This window comes from Oncorhynchus kisutch, linkage group LG15 (assembly GCF_002021735.2).
Source record: "Oncorhynchus kisutch isolate 150728-3 linkage group LG15, Okis_V2, whole genome shotgun sequence".
In the NCBI taxonomy this organism is placed as follows: domain Eukaryota; kingdom Metazoa; phylum Chordata; class Actinopteri; order Salmoniformes; family Salmonidae; genus Oncorhynchus; species Oncorhynchus kisutch.
In genome coordinates, this window is record NC_034188.2 from 24863363 (window position 1) to 24883393 (window position 20031).

The window sequence follows — 20031 nt, forward strand, 5'->3', positions numbered from 1 at the left end:
GAAACTCCTGCGCAACAAAACTGCCGACACAGACCTTGGGGTTAAAACTTGCAAAAGTACTCGAGGACTTAAACAAGGGATTCCGTGGCATTCTCTCTGAGACTCTTTACTGTGTCGCCACCATGCTCCAAGCTCGGTACACGGACCGCTACTTCGATGCAGACATGAAACAGGGTTTACGTGAAATGTTACAGACACAGCTGGACAAGATGGAAATGGACACTGTGACAGTGCGCACCGAGGAAGAGGCCACGGACAGAGAGCTGAAACTGCTTGACATGTATGATGAAATCCTGGTTGAGAATGAAACGACAACAACGAAACAGCACAAGTAAGTGAAAGAAATAGGTTTTGATTATGTTTTACTGGTAATGTGGGACATGGATAAATGCCAACAAAATAACATTTTGGTCAGTGTGTATTTCAACTATTTAACTGTACTAGAATGCATAAAAAGGCTGCTAAAAATGGTAAGAATCTATCGGTATCTTTTTTTTGGCAAGGAAAATATCGGTATCGGCCCAAAATGTAATATCGGTGCATCCCTAGTTACCTTCTCCTTATTAGACAGGGTTAGACGTTACCTTCTCCTTATTGGACAGGGTGGGGTGGACAAACTTGCGGTAGAGCACACTGGAGCCCTTAGTGTACGGAGACAGGAGCCAGATCACAAAGGCTATCTTCAGCTCAAAGTAGAAAGGAAACCTGCATGAACAACCACACCAAAAGGAGTGTTAATAGACAGGAAAGAAGAATGGTTGTGGGCTACAATTGTACTGAAACAATAATTATTTTCTCTTTCAGGCATTAAAGGGTTTACCAAGTGTTTGCTCTGATATCCTGGTACATTTCTGAAGGCAATACCACGACAAATGTAGACAATCAAATCGAAGTTGATTTAAATATATCAAATCCTAGTGAGCACAACATATTAAATACTTTTAACAGCTTGTCAACCAAAATAGGTCATTTCAATGTACAGTACCAGTCAAAAGTTATCACACCTACTCATTCAAGGGTTTATCTTTATTTGTACTCTTTTCTACATTGTAGAATAAGTGAAGACATGAAATAAAACTAATGAAAAAAACACATGGAATCATGTTGTAACCAAAAAAAAAAAGTGTTAAATATATAAAAATATGAGATTCTTCAAAGTAGCCACCCGTTGCCTTGACAGCTTTGCACACACTTGGCATTCTCTCAACCAGCTTCATGAGGTAGTCACCTGTAATGCATCTCAATTAACATGTGTGCCTTGTTAAAAGTACATTTCTGGAATTTCTTTCCTTAATATGTGAGCCAATTAGTTGTGTTGTGACAAGGTAGGGGTGGTATACAATAGATTGCCCTATTTGGTAAAAGACCAAGTCCATATTATGGCAAGGACAGCTCAAATAAGCAAAGAGAAATGGCAGTCCATCATTACTTTAAGACATGAAGGTCAGTCAATCTGGAAAATGTCCAGAACTTTGAAAGTTTCTTCAAGTACAGTAGCAAAAACCTTCAAGCGGTATGATGAAACTGGCTCTCATGAGGACCACCACAGGAAAGGAAGACCCAGAGTTACCTCTGCTGCAGAGGATAAGTTAATGAGAGTTACCAGCTTCAGATTGCAGCCCAAATAAATGCTTCAGAGTTCAAGTAACAGACACATCTCAACATCAACTGTTCAGAGTAGACTGCGTGAATCAGGCCTTCAGGGTCAAATTGCTGCAAAGAAACCACTAAAGGATACCAATAATAAGAAGAGACTTGCTTGGGCCAAGAAACCCAAGCAATGGACATTAGACTGGTGGAAATCGGTCCTTTGGTCTGATGAGTCCAAATGTGAGATTTTTGGTTCCAACTGCCATGTCTTTGTGAGATGCAGAGTAGCTGAATGGATTATCTCCACATGTGCGGTTTCCACCGTGAAGCATGGAGAAGGAGCTGTGAAGGTGTTTAGCTGGTGACACTGTCAGTAATTTATTTATAATTTAAGACACTTAACCAGCATGGCCATCCCATTTGGTTTGTGCTTAGTGGGATTATCATGTTTTTCAACAGGACAATGACCCAAAACACACCACCAGGCTGTGTTAGGGCTATTTGACCAAGGAGAGTGATGGAGTGATGCATCAGATGACCTGGCCTCCACAATCACCCTACCTCAACCAAATTGAGATGGTTTGGGATGAGTTGGAACACAGAGTGAAGGAAAAGCAGCCAACAAATGCTCAGGACATGTGGGAACACCTTCAAGAATGTTGGAAAAAGCATTCCTCATGAAGCTGATTGAGAGAATGAAAAGAGTGTGCAAAGCTGTCATCAATGCAAAGGGTGGCTACTTTGAAAAATCTCAAATATAAAAATCTATTTTGAGTTGTTTAACACATTTTCGTTACTACATGATTCCGTGTGTTATTTCATAGTTTTGATGTCTTCACTATTATTCCACAACGTAGACAATACATAATAAATAAAATAAATAATAATACCTTGAATGAATAAGTGTCCAAACTTTTGACTGGTACTGTAAATATACACTACATGGCCAAAGGTTCGTCGAGCGCCGACGCGGTCGCCAGGTGTGTTTCCCCCGACACATTGATGCGGCTGGCTACCGGGTTAAGCAAGCAGTGTGTCAAGAAGCAGTGCGGCTTGGTTGGGTTGTGTTTCGGAGGATGCACAGCTCTTGACCTTTGCCTCTCCCGAATCCGTACGGGAGTTGCAGCGATGGGACAAGATTGTAACTACCATTTGGATACCATGAAATTGGGGAGAATAAGGGTTATATAAAAATAAATATTAGGTTCGTCGAACATCTCATTCTAAAATCGTGGGCATTAATATGGAGTTGGACCCCCTTTTGCTGATATAACAGCCTCCACTCTTCTGGGAAGAATGTCCACTCAAGCATTAGGGAGGTTGGGCACTGACATTGGGCAATTAGGCCTAGCTAACAGTCGGCGTTCCAATTCATCCCAAAGGTGTTTGATGGGGTTGAGGTCAGGGCTCTGTGCAGGCCAGTCAAGTTCTTCCACACCGCTCGATAAACCATTTATGTTTGGACCTCGCTTTGTGCACAGGGCCATTGTCATGCTGAAACAGGAAAAGGCCTTCCCAAAACGGTTCCAACGAAGTTGGAAGCACAGAATCGTCTAGAATGTCATTGTATGCTGTAGCATTAAGATTTCCCTTCACTGGAACTAAGCGGCCTAGCCCGAACCATGAAAAACAGCCCCAGACCATTTTTCCTCCTCCACCAACCTTTACAGTTGGCACTTTGCATGCGGACGGGTAGCATTGTCCTGGCATCCGCCAAACCCAGATTCATCCGTTCGGACTGCCAGATGGTGAAGCGTGATTCATGACTCCAGAGAATGCGTTTCCATTGCTCCAGAGTCCAGTGGTCGTGAGATTTACGCCACTCCAGCCGACACTTGGCATTGCGCATGGTGATCTTAGGCTTGTGTGTGGCTGCTCGACCATGAAAACCCATTTCATGAAGTTCCCGACAAACAGATCTTGTGCTGATGTTGCTTCCAGAGGCAGTTTGGAAATCAGTAGCAAGTGTTTTTTACACGCTATGCACTTCAGCACTCGGCAGTCCCGTTCTGTGAGCTTGTGTGGCCTACCACTTCGCGGCTGAGCCGGTGTTGCTCCTAGACGTTTCCATTTCACAATAACATCACTTAAAGTTGAGCGGGGCAGCTCTAGCAGGGCAGAAATTTGACAAACTGATTTATAAAAGGTGGCATCTGATGACAGTGCCACGTTGAAAGTCACTGAGCTCTTCAGTGCTGCCAATGTTTGTCTATGGAGATTGCATGGCCGTGTGCTCAATTTTATACACCTGTCAGCAACTGGTGTGGCTGAAATAGCCGAACCACTCATTTGAAGGGCTGTCCACTTTTGGCCATGTAGTGTAAATTGTTTTTCATATGGATGATCCTAGGGGCTATTGTTCTAAATGGCTGTAGGGCAGTGGTCAGAGATGACCCACGTGACTCACCAGGACATGAACAAGTCTGTGAGGGTCTCCACCGTCGTGAATAATGCAAACACTATCCAGTACATCATCCATTTCACCTGGACACACATGATATAGATGGGAGAGAGCATCACATATAGACCAAAGCATAGCCTACAGTAAGCAGTCACTGCCAAACAAAGGACAGAGAGAGTATCAACACCGACTGCAATGTAAGTAGTGAGATGTGGATGAATCCTAAAATGTCACACTGACAGAGTGAAAACATCTCATCTAAATATATCGGCATATGAAAAATATAAAGCACTAAACCCAGCGAGGGAATGAATTGAATAGGCTGAGAGGATGAGTCACATTTTAATGTCATACAGTGCATTCGGAAAGTATTCAGACCTTTTCCACATTTTGTTAAGTTACAGCCTTATCGCAAAATGGATTAAATGTTTATTTTTCCTCATCAATCGACACACAATATCCCATAATGACAAAGAAAATACCGATTTTTAGAATGTTAAATTCAAATATATTTACATAAGTACTCTACTCAGTACTTTGTTGAAGCACCTTTGGCAGTGATTACAGCCTCGGGCCTTCTTGGGTATGACGCTACAAGGTTTGCACACCAGAATTTGGAGGTTATCTAATATTTCTCTGCAAATCCTTTCAAGCTCTGTCAGGTTGGATGGGGAGCGTAGCTGCACAGCTATTTTCAAGTGTCTTCAGAGATGTTCGATCGGGTTCAAGTCTGGGCCACTCAAGGACATTCAGAGACTTGTCCCAAAGCCACTCCTGCATGTTCTTTGCTGTGAGCTTAGGATCGTTGCCCTGTTGGAAGGTAAACCGTCACCCCAGTCTGAAGTAGTGAGCACCCTGGACCAAGTTTTCATCAAGGATCTCTCTGTACTTTGCTCCGTTCATCTTTCCATCGATCCTGAATAGGGTTGCACATTTTGGGGAATATTCAGAGGTGGAAACTTTCCGTGGGAATATATGCAAATTAATATTAATACCATTTAAATGTAGATGTTTTTTTGCATTGGATATATTTACCAAATCATATGGACACAGAAACATAAACCTTTCCCTTAAAATAAGTAGACCATTGCAAAGGATTAAATCCTTCCAATATTTAAAAAAATATTTAAAACAATTTAGTTACGAATTGAACTTTAATTAAATATGAGTTGACTCTTCACATGGGATGATTTCACTGAACAACAAAAGGGAATATTGAATGATGCATCGCATCTCCCAAAAACGTTTTCAACATACATCTGTAAAATGATAGTCGAGAAACTAAAGCTTTGGTTGTCTTCCTCTCAGGCTTCCATGTCTTCTCCCTGGACCTCAATGTCCACCTCTTGAAAGTTAGACTCTGAAGCCTCATCTTCACTGTCGCTTTCCAACCTTGTTGAGGATGGCTCGTTGTCAGGCTCAAAAAGACTCAAATTTGCCTGGATGGCCACCAATTTTTTAACCCTTGCATTGGTCAGCCTGTTGCGTGCTTTGGTGTGCGTGTTCCCAAACAAGGACCAGTAGCGCTCTGAGGCGGCTGATGTTGGTGGGATTTGGAGGATGATGGAGGCAACAGGGGAAAGAGCCTCAGATCCCCAAAGTCCCTTCCACCAGGTGGCTGATGAGATATATTGGCAAGACTGCCATATTGCATCTCCATCCCAAAGCCCTTGCTTGGAAGTGTACTTCGCCAGACTGCCAAGAACCTTGCCCTCATCCAGGCCAAGGTGGTGAGACACGGTAGTGATGACACCATAGGCCTGTTGATCTCTGCACCAGACAGGATGCTCTTGCCAGCATACTTGGGGTCCAACATGTATGCTGTGGTTGTGTATGGGCTTCAGGCTTTTTGATGTATTTCAGAACTGCAGTTTCCTCTGCTTGGAGCAACAGTGAAGTGGGCGGGGCAGTACGGATTTCTTCTCTTACATCTGCAAGCAGTCTGAACATCAGACAGGATGGCATTGTCTCCCTCAATCCATGCAATGGCTACTGCTATAGGTTTCAGGAGTTTCAGGCTACTTACCACTCTCTCCCAAAATACATAATCCAGGAGGATGACAGCACCACCCCAACGGTTGTTGCTGGGCAGCTTTAATGTGGTGCTCTTATTCTTCCCACTTCGCTTGGTGAGGTTGATTGCTGCTATAACTTGATGGCCCTTCACATACCTAACCATTTCCTTGGCTCTCTTGTAGAGTGTATCCATTGTTCTCAGTGCCATGATGTCCTTGAAGAGCAGATTCAATGCATGAGCAGCACAGCCAATGGGTGTGATGCGAGGGTGGGACTCCTCCACTTTAGACCAAGCAGCCTTCATGTTCACAGCATTGTCTGTTAGCAGTGCAAATACCTTCTGTAGTCCAAGGTCATTGATGACTGCCTTCAGCACATCTGCAATGTAGAGACCGGTGTGTCTGTTGTCCCTGGAGTCTGTGCTCTTGTAAAATACTAGTTGAGGGGTGGCGATGATGTAATGAATTATTCCTTGCCCACAAACATTCGAACATCCATCAGAGATGATAGCATACAGTCTGCTTTCTCTATGACTTGCTTGACCTTCACTTGAACTCTGTTGAACTCTGCATCCAGCAAATTAGTAGATAAAGCATGTCTGGTTGGAGGGGTGTATGCTAAAACCGCCCTGGTTGTAAAAACTAACTAGCAGAAATTGTTAACAAGTTAGAAATGATTTAAACACACTTTGCTGTAGGCTATGATTTACTAGTTAACAAAAAATCATGCATGTCCTATAAAATATATTCACCCCACCCAGTATTGTAATAAAAAAACTTACCTTGACTCAGACAGTGTAGTAGTGTTGGCTCAATAGCATCTCATCAGTGTGCAAGATCTTGAGAGCAGTACATGTGATGGAATAATGCACTGTGCATGCAGAGGGTTGAAATTCCATTGAATTGTGGATAGTTAAACCAAAATATGCCACAAGACCTAGAATTGCCTTATGTGTATCCCACAAAAAAAGATTCACTGTTTTATAAGCTAACGTTTTTGATGAATTTAAGCAAAAGTCCCGGGCTTAACTTCCCATGGAAAATTTCCGGAAAGTTTCCTACCCTTTGCAACCCTAATCCTGAGGAGTGGCTTCCATCTGGCCACTACCATAAAGGCCTGATTGGTGGAGTGCTGCAGAGATGGTTGTCCTTTTGGAAAGTTCTCCCATCTCCACAGAAGAACTCTGGAGCTCTGTCAGATTGAACATCGGGTTCTTGGTCACCTCCCAAACCAAGGCCCTTCTCCCCTGATTGTACAGTTTGGCCGGGCGGCCAGCTCTAGGAAGAGTCTTGGTGGTTCCAAACTTCTTCCATTTATGAATGATGGAGGCCACTGTGTTCTTGGGGACCTTCAATGCTGCAGACATTTTTTGGTACCCTTCACCAGATCTGTGCCTCGTCACAATCCTGTCTCGGAGCTCTACAGACAATTCCTTTGATCTCATTGCTTGGTTTCTGCTCTGACATGCACTTTTAACTGTTGGACCTTATATAGACAGGTGTGCCTTTCCAAATCATGTCCAATCAATTGAATTTACCACAGGTGGACACCATTCAAGTTGGATGATCAATGGAAACAAGATGCACCTAAGCTCAATTTCGAGTCTCATAGCAAAGGGTCTGAATACTTGTGTTTTTTTTATACATTTGCAAACATTACAAAAACCTGTTTTCACTTTGTCATTATGGGGTATTGTGTGTAGATTGATGAGGAAATGTTTTTATTTAATCTATTTTAGAATAAGGCTGTAATGTAACAAAATGTGGTTAAAGTCAAGGGGTTTAAATACTTTCCAAATGCATTGTAGGTACACAGCACAGGTCAAACGTGTGATGTTATATAAATAGGTATTTCTACTGTTAAACCATTACAGGAAAGAGAAAAGGATAGCGAGGGAAAAAGAAGAGATGGGAGGGGGGAAAAAATGTCCTCTGCATCTCTTCTCCCTCTCGATCTATCCCTTCCTCTCTCTATCTGCATGTGCCCCAGCTCAAATATTGAGGGGGTGGGGTTCCATAGCAACCAGAGGGAGGAGAAGGCTCAGGAGACGAGAGAGCTTGGCAGAGCTAGGCAGAGGGCCAGAACACAGAGTTCCACTCCTCTTTCTCATCCCTCTGCTCCCTAACAGGAATGAGGTAAGCTGGGAGGCTCCCATTTTAAACAGATACTGTTTAAACTTGTTTAAAATGCTCTCCCATCCTCAGAAACAATGGAAACTGGCTGCAGCACATTGGAGAGGGTGAAAGCCATTTTAAAACCATCATAACTTTGTCCATTGTATAATCTCAATATGAATATATGAAATAACTACAAGAGACTTCAAATATTTAGCCCATGACTGAAGATGTTGTAAAGACATACTAATACACTGCAACAATAGAGTTACAGTATTCAAGTACAAAACTCACATATTCCTTCACATTCTTTGTCTTGACGGCCTTGTATGAGGAGTAGGCCGGGTAGAGGGTCCCGAAGGCCAGGCTGAAGAAAGAGGAAAGTCAGAGAGGAATGGGTCAGAGGTTAGGGGTTAAGGTACAGTAAACATCATCACCCGGGCAACATGACCTCAGGGTAGTAACACTGACCAAATGTTTCCCTCTGTTTCAATATGTATCCAGTAAAATATGGCCTAACACCTGATTCCAGTCTAAAACCCATGATCTCAGAGTCTACATAAATAGGTTGCTTTGAGGGAAAGTAGGCCATATTCTGGGCAGTTCTCAAAATATCACTCTAGGTTAGCCTAGTTAGGGCACCTGACCCGCTCTATTGCAATAACAGATGGTTACATTTAGACAAAGGCAGTGGTTTGTTGGAACAAATAATCAGTTCATTGAAGCAGAAGATTGAAAAAGAATGGAAAACGCTTCTGCTACTGATAGATGGACCAAACACACAAGGATAACGGCAGGTCATCGTATGTGAATCTGGCTGCAACACACATGGTAATAAAAGCCACAGTCACACACACATCGCACTCTGTCCTGTCAGCCCGGCTGCATGGCAATTACTGCTGATGTGACAGGAAACTGAATGCTGAGGGAGGGGAGAGCTGGGAGGACCACGCCTGCTACCTTTCTGCCCATCTGCCACACACCCATGTGAAGGCTATGGGCATTTCTACCACTCTAGGTTCATGTATTCCCCCTTTCTGTCCACATTTTCTCACCTCTCGGGCTTGGAAATATTTCCCGCTATGGGTTTCCCTTGTTCCATCTGTGAGTTTCTCATGTGCACAGAGTGTGAGTCTGTCTGGGTCTTTATGTGTCTGTGATTTGCCCAGTCATGCTGCCAGGGCTGCTTTGCTCTACTCTGCGCTGTAGCTGTCCAGTAAGAGGAGACGCATGGCAGGCCAGAGGCAAGGTTCAGACTCCCACAGCAGGCACCCAATGTCTGTCTCACTCCCAGACTCCTCTCTGCTCTGTCCCATATCTCAACTCCATGCTGTTCAATGCACTCAAGGAGACACAGATGAAATGGCTACCAAGCACTGAGCAGGCTCAGATTCCCAACTCTTCTGTGATTAGACCTATCGACTGTAATTATACACGCAGATTAAGTGGAAATGTATAGCCATCTGTTGTTGGGCACTTTGGCTTGTAGTGTCCAATTCAGTTTTTACAAGCCCAGCAACACAGAGTTTATGCTAACATATATACCGAGTGTGAATGAGTATGACAGTGACTTTCATACTAGTACACAAAGATAAAGACAGGGTTGGCCAATCCCTGGGATAAGCATCATCTTGTTTACAGGACCATTCAATCATGTTTGTTTGGTCTCTAACACATGATTACCTGCCACACAATGAGCCTTAAACCCTCTACACTAAAGTAACGGTTGGCTCAGATGTTATTGGTTATGTAATCCAATGCAAAATCACCTACATCAATGACATCTATTCAGCACAACCTGTGCATTTAAAAAATAGAAGGCAGGCTCCGCTCTTTACATCTGAGATTTAGGTAACTATAAAACTATTAAAGTTGTGGCTCTCATTTTATGCCGAGATGACAATTGCTACTGATGACATGATGAAAACAAAACCATTGTTTGACAGAAACTGCCCACACAAATCCTACCACCTGAATACAACACTGACTAACAAACACAAAGAGCTGATATTCTGGGGGTTTGTAGGGTAATGACTGTGTGTGTGTATGACTCAACAGTATAAACAGCTGTTGACTAATCTAGCTGTCAGGGTACAGGTAGGCCTATCCTAGCTGGCTCATTACAACATCTGTGCCTCCCTCTTGAGTCTCACCCCTTATCGACACGTTTCATGAATAACATCATGAGAATCAGGTAAGATCTTGACGTTATCGGTCCAGGTGACACGCAGTGGGAATGGAAGAGCTTCAATGATTTCTCTGGATGTCAGTGTCATGCTAGCAATGCAGTTTCTGCCATATGTTTTGATGATCATCACGCAAACCTTACTAAAAATGCACTATCCACCGTGCGTGATTAGCAATATTCAAGACTAGAGCATTTTGTTTTACTGATTTACAATAACAACCACTATATGAATTGACTAATTGGCTTCAGTGGATGGCATAAGCACGCATGTTAGCTAGCTAATTAATTCCACCTTCCCTTGGCTAGCAGCGTTATCATTTGTGCTAACTACCTAGCTAGCCAACGTTCGCACTGGTAACGGTGTTGCTCTTTGCCTACAAAACTGTTTTTGTGAAACACCAGTGGTCAACACACCCATTTCAGCACCATGGGCTATAAACCAACAACGACAACTCAATTGCAAGCAAATTAGCAGGTTCGCTGTCATTCTGGCTATCGAGATAACTGGCCGCGCACGATCTGGACACAAGCCATGGCAGCAGTAGTTAGTATAGCAGTAGAGCGAATACAACAAACTGACGCTGCCGAGTCCATACTCACACTACCATCCTGGAGATAATCCACGACACCATCTTGATTGTAGTGAGCTTTTCCTTATTCTCGGAAATCTAACTACCTAGCTACCCCCCATTCCTCTGCCAACGACCGTGTTGTTGTGATGCGAGTGTCTGCTGCTGTTCTGATGTGCTATATGTTACTGACAGGTAGCTAGGCTACTGTGTGGCGATGTGCAGCTCGCGAACGATTCGTTCTTTTTTGAACGACTCTTTTTACTGACTTGAGTCATAATTCTATTTTCCGAGTGACTCGTTCATTTTAGTCGTTTATTTGACCTGCTGGCCTCAATGAATTCTAGCAGGGTTATTACACGCACCGATCAACTGTCTATCACACAGCAGACAGCATAGAAAATACGTCTTTAGAACTGATAACTGACCCATAGTGCAATAATGAATGCAATTAATTTGTTTGGATGTAGAACAAAAACATACTCTGCTCATCAAACTCCAATTTAAGAACGAATCGTTTGGGGTGCTGCAGTTCACGAACGATATTGTGATTATCATCAAGGCAGTCAAGCAATGCATTCTGCCAAGAGTCGTCCTGTTGCGGCCACAACTAGACCTCGTTTCAAATGTACCAAGAAAACATCTTGTGTGTCTAGCAATCAACAAATGTACATTGTTTATAGAACGCTTTTCAAAGTCTCAGTCGCATGACAGCTGCAATAAGCCGTTGGGTGAAACGAGACTGCTTGACGAATCATGACTATTTCAAGTTTTCAGTTCATTGTTCGCGGGGTAGGCGGTCCTGCGTGCTCTGGGCATTACTGACTCAAATGAACGAAATGAGTCGAAAGATTCGTTCTTTTGACTGAACGAGTCGAAATGATCAGAGTCATTAAAAAGAGCCGAACTTCCCATTACTACCATTGTGATTTTGAATCCGCTGTATTCAAATCACTGGAATTTCTCTTAACGGGGCACGTCCACCCTGTTTTGTCTACCCCGCAGAAGGCAACTGGTTACTGCCATAATTAAATTGGTCCTATAACTAGGAGTTAATTAATTAGTGTAGCTATGCAGACAAGACCAAAAGGCTATGTACAGTCAGATGCACCGATGTCCCAGACAGTGCTTATACTGTGTGTAGGCACCAATGATGTATATAAACCCTGGACTGCTGAAGCTTTGTATTGGCCACAGAGGCTTTAAAGCCATGTTTCGGCCATATTGGCAGTCACCAGAAGGAGAAGTCCTCTATAGAGCCCAACAGTGGAGGTGTCATAATACCTATAAAAACCTAGCGGTCAAACAGGGAAATGGTTCCAATCGTTTTTCCCATATGGGATTTTAGGAACACTTAAAATAAGGTCTGTGTTTTGTGAAGGCTTACCCTGGTGTGATGTTTTGTTAACCATGTAAATCTCTCTCAAACAAGGTGACCATTAATATTCAAATCTATTTACTCTCAGATTTTGAAAATGCTAATTAGCATCAAAGTAGGTATCATGCAAAACAACAAATCCCTGCAAGCTCCTGAAAACCATCTCTTGCTGACACCTTTGCTAACAGGTATTGTGTCAATTGAAAATTTGCACAAGGTTCACAGAATTGTCAATTTGAAGAAATGTAGCCAATTTATTACTACATTTAGATAGTTAATCCAGAGCACAGACAGCTGGTGGCACCTTAATTGGGGATGACAGGCTCATAGTAATGCCTGGAATGGCATTATTGGAATGGTATCCACCACATCAAACAAATGTTTTCCATGTTTGATGCCATTCCATTTACTCCATTCCAGCCATTATTATGAGCCATCCTCCCCTCAATTGCTTCCTGTGATCCAGAGATTCTTACATTTATCTTGATTCAGAAGTCTCGTCATGTGTCATAGCCACATTAACGTTTCCTTTTTGGGGAGGCTAAATACAGACAAATATATTGATGAAAATCACCTTGTCCTTGAGAGATTTACACGTTTATCAAAACGTCACACCAGGGGCCTGTTGCACAAAACTAGGATAAGGGATTAAGCCAGGATATCTTGGTGATCCTGGCTCAATTGATCCGTAATCCGGTTGCACTAAAGATGGATAGGGGGCAGGAGGATATGTTATGGTATAAATTACCATGGAGATTTATTCTGTGGAGCTAGCCTGCTCCAGACCAGGCTAAATTCCAGGATCTATTTAATCTCATCCCTAATGTCAGTCAGCAGTCACCACAAATGGAAACCAATAGTTATTTCACTGCTCACTATACATTATCACATATAACTAGACCCACTGTTATTTAAACGTTTGTGATCATTAATTTCAATGATTTTGGATAAAAAAGGATTTTTAGATGTTGCTATCATTAGATAATTTACAGTTTCCCATAGACTATAAGGCTATATATAAAATGATAGAATATTAGGGCCACAGAGGGGGAAAAAAACACAAGTCATAATATTGTAACCAGTTGTTTTAAAGGAGGACAGTTGTTAAAATGACAGATGTGGGGCATTTCGTGAAATTGTACTTCAGTATGGTTTCATAAACAAAGACATGCTGATGTGCCAGAATATTAAGTATCACATTGTCATAAGTATCAAAACTGTAAAAACAATATGTAGCTTTTCTGCAGAAAGAACCAGCCTCATAAATTTATGACTTTATCCTTTTTCTTCAGTGTGGCCCTAGTACTCTGTCATATAAACAAATACACATTCCATATGAATATAAAAACACAATGTGTAACATTATGTTCCTTTATTGAATAAGGACAAAACAAAGCAGGTAAACCATCAGCTCCTTTCGAAACTGAAGTCAGTGACTCTACAAGATGGAAAGCACAGAATCCAAGCATATTATACAAAATGATACATACACATGCAAAGGTCTGTATATAACACACCCTGCATGTCTGCACACTAAAATAAATGCAGGACAAATCCATACACATCAACTGAACAGACAAATGAATGGATGCAGTAGCCTCCCTGCAGCCTTGTATTACACACAGTATACCGCACAAACATCATAAGAGGCCAAATTCGTCAAAAAACGAACCCAAAAAAAACCAAATTCCTCTGCCACCGCAGGACATATTTAACCAAAATTGAAAGCACACATACTAACTAAAATAATTCAACACATATTGGTCCCTCAGCAGCCGACCACTGTCGTCATCAGGGAAGATTGCCGGATTGTCCCAGTCCATGGCTGGTGGCACTCTGGGGGCCCTCTCCTTCCTCAGGCAGGCCACATTGTGGAGGACAGCACAAGCCACAGTAATATCACATGCCCTAACAGGGCTGACCCTTAATTTGTGAAGGCAGTGAAAGCGTGCCTTCAGGAGGCCAAAGGTCATTTCAACTCTGGCCCTGGTCCTGGCATAGTTGTAGGCCTGCTGTGCTTCCTGGGGGTCTGTGAAAGGTGTCAGGAGAAAAGGCTGGCAGCCATACCCCCTGTCTCCCAGCAACACACCAGAGAATTCACCTGTCAACACAAAATCTCATCATTACTACCTCATAAACACAGTGATATTCTTGACACAGCCATGATGGTTATAAATAGGGGTTGTGTGGCTTACCTTGTGATAGATTTCAGAGGCCCGAAAGATTCTGGAGTCATGGACTGAGCCAGGCCATTTTGCCACAACATTGCTGATCACACAGTCAGCATTGCAGACCATCTGAAATCATAAGATGAGGAATATTACACCAATCAATGCACATCACTGGCAATGCAGAGTGTTTGTCAATGGACAATATCAAAAAGTTATGTTCACCTGAACATTAATGCTGTGAAAGGATTTCCTATTCACAAAATCAGCCTCATGGGCACCTGAGGGGGCTTTTATCCTTATGTGTGTGCAGTCCACTGCACCAATGACATTGGGGAAACCTGTCACACAAAGTAATGAGTATCCTACTATGTGTTAACAGTTGTCCTGTAATTTGTAGATCCTCTTACCTGCAATCCTATAGAACTCCTCTTTGATGTCACAGAGTCTTCTGTGGCCAGGGAAGGAGATGAAGACATCTGCTAATGCTTTGATAGCCAGACACACACTCCTTATTGTGCGGCAAATTGTGGCCTTGTTCAGCTGTTCTGCATCCCCCACTGAGTACAGGAAGGCTCCACTAGCAAAAAAGCGCAAGGCCACACAAACCATTTGCTCCACACTCAGTGCATGGCTCCGTGCAGTGCGGTGCTTAATCCTGGGACCCAGTAGTCTGCATAGATACCTGATGCCATCTGCAGAAAACCTGTATCTTTCATATAGATGGTCATCAGGGAAGGCCAGTGGGTCCAACCGGTCCCTGAAGACCCTTTCTCGCCTGAAGGCTCTCCTCAGCACAAGTGCTTCTTCATCCACCACATCTCACACGAATGGGCATGCCATTGTCAGAGCAGAAAGGAACACACAATTTTGGGCCTTCATATAGGCTAGTGGCCACACCTGGTGCTGGGGGGGTGGGCAAAAGAGGGCGATGCCTTATAACGATGACTTGGTTGTACTGATTGCTGGGAAAATAAAAAAAACCTTAGAAAGATGCCACCGTCCTGTGTGCTCACAATAAGAGCTCATATGTCATGGCTCACTTGACTTTACGAGAATATACCTAATTTTTATTTTGAGCTGTGTCATCTTCTTGGAGCTGGGGGAGGAAAGAAAAATAATGATTAATACATTTGTGTTACAGTTAGCATACAGTGTACATTGAAGGCATATCTCACCTCCCTCTCAAGTTTTTTTATTTCAAGGTCCAGTTTCCTAATTGTCCTCTTTTTTATTTCGAACTCCAGTGCAAGATTTTCCATCTTTTTCTTCTTGTACTGAATGTCTATGTCTGCCAGTTCTATTTGGCGCCGGAGGTGGTTGCCATACAACTTTCTGATAGCTTGTGAGCTCTGTGAACACAATACAATTAGCGCAGCTGGAATTTGGCAGGATGTGGTGTCCTTTTATTAATACGCACTATGTTGCCAGGCTGGTTTTCCCACTGTATAGCATCTGGGTCCTGTAAAAGAAATTAGATTTTTTGATTTTGATGAGGACTCCTCACCATTGTAGAGTAAATAGTACTTTCACAGTCTTAACATGATACCTCATGCCTTCTGGAATCCAGAGAGATGGTCTCCTCCTCATCATCGTCTCCATCATGTGCTGTTGCTGCTGCACTGGGGCCTTTCACCCTATCACATTTAATCGGATTCATATTGAAGCTAGTAGACAAGACATGCCAGGCCTACAGTATGCCTTTGATGGAGTACTCACTGGATCAGCATCGTCTGGTGCTTGTGCTGGTGGCTCTAACAGGAACACAGTGCTGCCAGACACTGCAAGGCAATAGGTAAACCAAAGTCAGACAGTCCAAATTGATTCAATATGAATGTGGTTGTATCCCATGTAGAGATGGAAGGACATACCTTGAATGAAGCGGGTGGCATCTTGGGAGGAACCTATGCTCGTCTCTTTCCCCCCAGGGATCCCCTCTAAGACGGGCCTGCCTTTATTTAGCTCCAAGGCCATGTCCTCTGCTGGGGTAAGGTCAGCCTTTGGTGACCCACCACCCGTGCCTTGTCTGTGGGTATTCTTTTTCACTGCTAAAACAGTACAGACAGTGTGAGAGCAGGCACCTTCTGGGTACAATATATGCTTGTGCTTTGTTAAATATTAGTCAGGGACCATACCATTCTGCAGAATGTTCTTGTATTTGATTTTGACCTGCTGCCATGTCCGTTTTGGCCCGTTCATGTTTAATCTACACACACACACACACACACACACACACACACACACACACACACACACACACACACACACATTTAATGGAGTCACACTGCAAAAAATTACTTGGTATTTTTGTCTTGTTTTCAGTAAAAAAATAAAAAAAATTATCATAGCTTTATACAGTGTGATGGAGTTACTTTACACAATTTCACTCATATCTGCAGTGCATTTCAATAAAAAATGTAACCGTTTCATAATTACAGTACAACTGCATTTTTGGAGATGTGAATTAAATATTTGAATTGTAATTGTGATGTTTCAGCGGAGCGGTGAGTGTGTAATTGTGCACTACTTACGCATTCAGGCGGTCTGCAATACTTTGCCACGCTTTTTCTCTTTGCTTTATCACTGTGGCGGTGTTGCCTTTCTTCTTAATTATATATTTTACCTCCTCGTATGCCTCCATGAGGATTTGTGCTTCCGACGGGGAAAAGTACGCGGCTCTAGTTGCCATGGTAAATCAGTTAATCTGTGATCTGTGGCGGGGTCTATTTGAGTGAGCCGTGAGCGCGCACCTATCCAGGATTGGTTTCACCTGGCTTAATGAATCCGTGTCTGCTCATCCTGGCTTGGTCTTTGTGCAACCAATTAAGCCTGGACGCACATGTTTTGGCTTCATTGAGCTCAGCTGAGTCATTTATCCCGGATGTCTTAATTCTACTTTTGTGCAACAGGCCCCAGGGTAAGCCGACACAAAACACAGCCCTTACTTAACATGTTTTTAAAATCCCCTATGGGAAAAACGATTGGAACCATTTTCATTGTTTGATAAAATTACATGTTTTAGTTTTTTTTGCTGTGGTGAAGACAGTAACATTAATCTCAAATTATACTTTAAGGAAAATGTTTTTACATTTTTGAATTTTAAATGTTTGTTTTAGCTCACATAATAATTTTAAAGTATGCATTAAGCGGTCTAATATACACGGAACAAAAATATAAACGCAACATGTAAAGTGTTGGTCCCATGTTTTGTGAGTTTAAATTTAAAAAATCAGACATTTTCTATACCAAACAAAATGCTTATTTCTCTAATGTTGTGCACAAATTTGTTTCCATCCCTTTTTAGTGAGCATTTCTCATTTGCCAAAATAATCAATCCACCTAACAGGTGTGGCATATCAAGAAGCTGATTAAACAGCCTGCTCATTACACAGGTGCACCTTGTGCTGGGGACAATAAAAGGCCACTTTAAAATGTGCCGTTTTGTCACACAATGCCACAGATGAATCAAGTTGAGGGCATGCTGACTGCAGGAATGTCCACCAGAGCTGTTGCCAGATAATTATATTTGAATTTCTCTACCATAAGCTGCCTCCAATGTCGTTTTAGAGAATTTGGCAGTATGTCCAACCGGTCTCGCAACCGCAGACTACGTAACCACGCCAGCCCAGGACCTCGACATCCGGCTTCTTCACCTGCGGGATCGTCTGAAGTGGGGTGCTGAGGGGTATTTGTCTGTAAAAAAAAAAAAGTGTTTTAACTAATTGATTGGCTGGGCCTAGCTCCCCAGTGGGTGGGCCTATGCTCTCCAAGGCCCACACATAGCTGCACCCCTGCCCAGTCAGGAGAAATCCATTGTTTGGGGCCTAATGAATTTTACATTTGACTGATTTATATAAACTGTAACTCAGTCAAATCTTTGAAATTGTTGCATTTATATTTTTGTTCAGTATAAATGTGGCCAAAACAAATGTAGACAATATACACTGCTCAAAAAAATAAAGGGATCACTAAAATAACACATCCTAGATCTGAATGAATGAAATATTCTTATTAAATACTTTTTTCTTTACATAGTTGAATGTGCTGACAAAAAAATCACACAAATTATCAATGGAAATCAAATTGATCACTCAAAATTAAAGTGGAAAACCACACTACAGGCTGATCCAACTTTGATGTAAGTCAAAATGAGGCTCAGTGCTCCCGATGAGGTGGCGGATGGTCTCCTGAGGGATCTCCTCCCAGACCTGGACTAAAGCATCCGCCAACTCCTGGACAGGCTGTGGTGCAACGTGGCGTTGGTGGATGGAGCGAGACATGATGTCCCAGATGTGCTCAATTGGATTCAGGTCTGGGGAACGGGCAGGCCAGTCCATAGCATCAATGCCTTCCTCTTGCAGGAACTGCAGACACACTCCAGCCACATGAGGTCTAGCATTGTCTTGCATTAGGAGGAACCCAGGGCCAACCGCACCAGCATATGGTCTCACAAGGGTTCTGAGGATCTCATCTCGGTACCTAATGGCAGTCAGGCTTCAAAAGTGACCAAAACATCAGCCAGGAAGCATAGGAACTGAGCAGTGGTCTGTGGTTACCACCTGCAGAACCACTCCTTTATTGGGGGTGTCTTGCTAATTGCCTATAATTTCCACCGGTTGTCTATTCCATTTGCACAACAGCATGTGAAATGTGTCAATCAGTGTTGCTTCCTAAGTGGACAGTTTGATTTCACAGAAGTGTGATTGACTTGGAGTTACATTGTGTTGTTTAAGTGTTCCCTTTATTTTTTTGAGCAGTGTATTTCGATAGCTTCCACAAACATTTTCAGTGGCGTGCCAGATTGGAGGCACGCTGGCTTCAAAACAGCGCCCCCTATCAGTCATCTAGTGCAAATACAAATGATTGGCAGGCACAAGGCAGCAGCCACAGCTTCTGTTTGTCTTCATTTCCTCCTAATAATATGGCAAGGTAATATGTATTTTGTTCTTTAGGGGATTGAGTTCAACATTTAATAATAATCTCTGGGCATTGTAACTGATTCTGTTAAATCATATTCTATGTGATAGAAAACAGCTGTTCAGGGTTTAGTCAATTAATTAGGACCACATTATTTGCATGTGAAAATACTAGATATTCCATTATGCAGTGTCTTGTTCTCCGGGAATAGAGACTTCAGTGGGAGGGTACAAGAGCCTCTGCCTGCACCGTTTCTGCCATCCACTTTTGAAAATCCAATTTATGCTTGATCCAAAAATGTGGTCGGAGGCTCCATATGGAGAGTGACACAATTGCACAACGCTGTGCACCTCTGGAATTTTCAAACAATGTGGATGGCTCTGTATAGTTCCACATTGACATGATTGGTTGACAGTAGGTGGGGGCGGGAGATCCTGTATAAAACGCAAACTCCCTTGACAATAGCTCTGCGCTGCTCCACGAAGCGCAATAAGTATGAATGCCGACTTCTGCAGAGGCTGTATCACCGTAAATGCTGCATGGCCAATGCAGTGGTCAGATTGACCATGCAGCCCCTTTAATTCAGAATCAGGCAGGTGATAGCGAGGAGGCATAAAAACATGGCCTATGAGCAAAAGACTGTCTTTTTGGTTAAATGTTGTGGTCTTGTGCTCAGTGGGTGGGGTAAAT

At 42.8% G+C, this 20031-nt stretch overlaps 1 protein-coding gene across 3 annotated transcripts in view; it reads right to left on the reverse strand.

The window, feature by feature from the left end:
• LOC109878753 (receptor expression-enhancing protein 2-like) overlaps positions 1 to 12446 on the reverse strand; it is a 33916-nt gene extending 21470 nt beyond the window's left edge. The window contains exons 1-4 of one of the 3 annotated variants that reach the window (XM_031789887.1): positions 12266 to 12446; positions 8416 to 8488; positions 3998 to 4074; positions 585 to 705 (exon numbers count right to left, since the gene is read on the reverse strand). In XM_031789887.1, coding sequence (XP_031645747.1) covers positions 585 to 705; positions 3998 to 4065 — 189 coding nt within the window. In that variant the 5' untranslated portion in view covers positions 4066 to 4074; positions 8416 to 8488; positions 12266 to 12446. Of the gene's footprint in view, positions 1 to 584; positions 706 to 3997; positions 4075 to 8415; positions 8489 to 10909; positions 11308 to 11361; positions 11637 to 12265 lie in introns of those variants that run through there. The other 2 variants (XM_031789886.1, XM_031789885.1) reach the window with 2 other exon arrangements.
• Positions 12447 to 20031: the final 7585 nt, after the last annotated feature.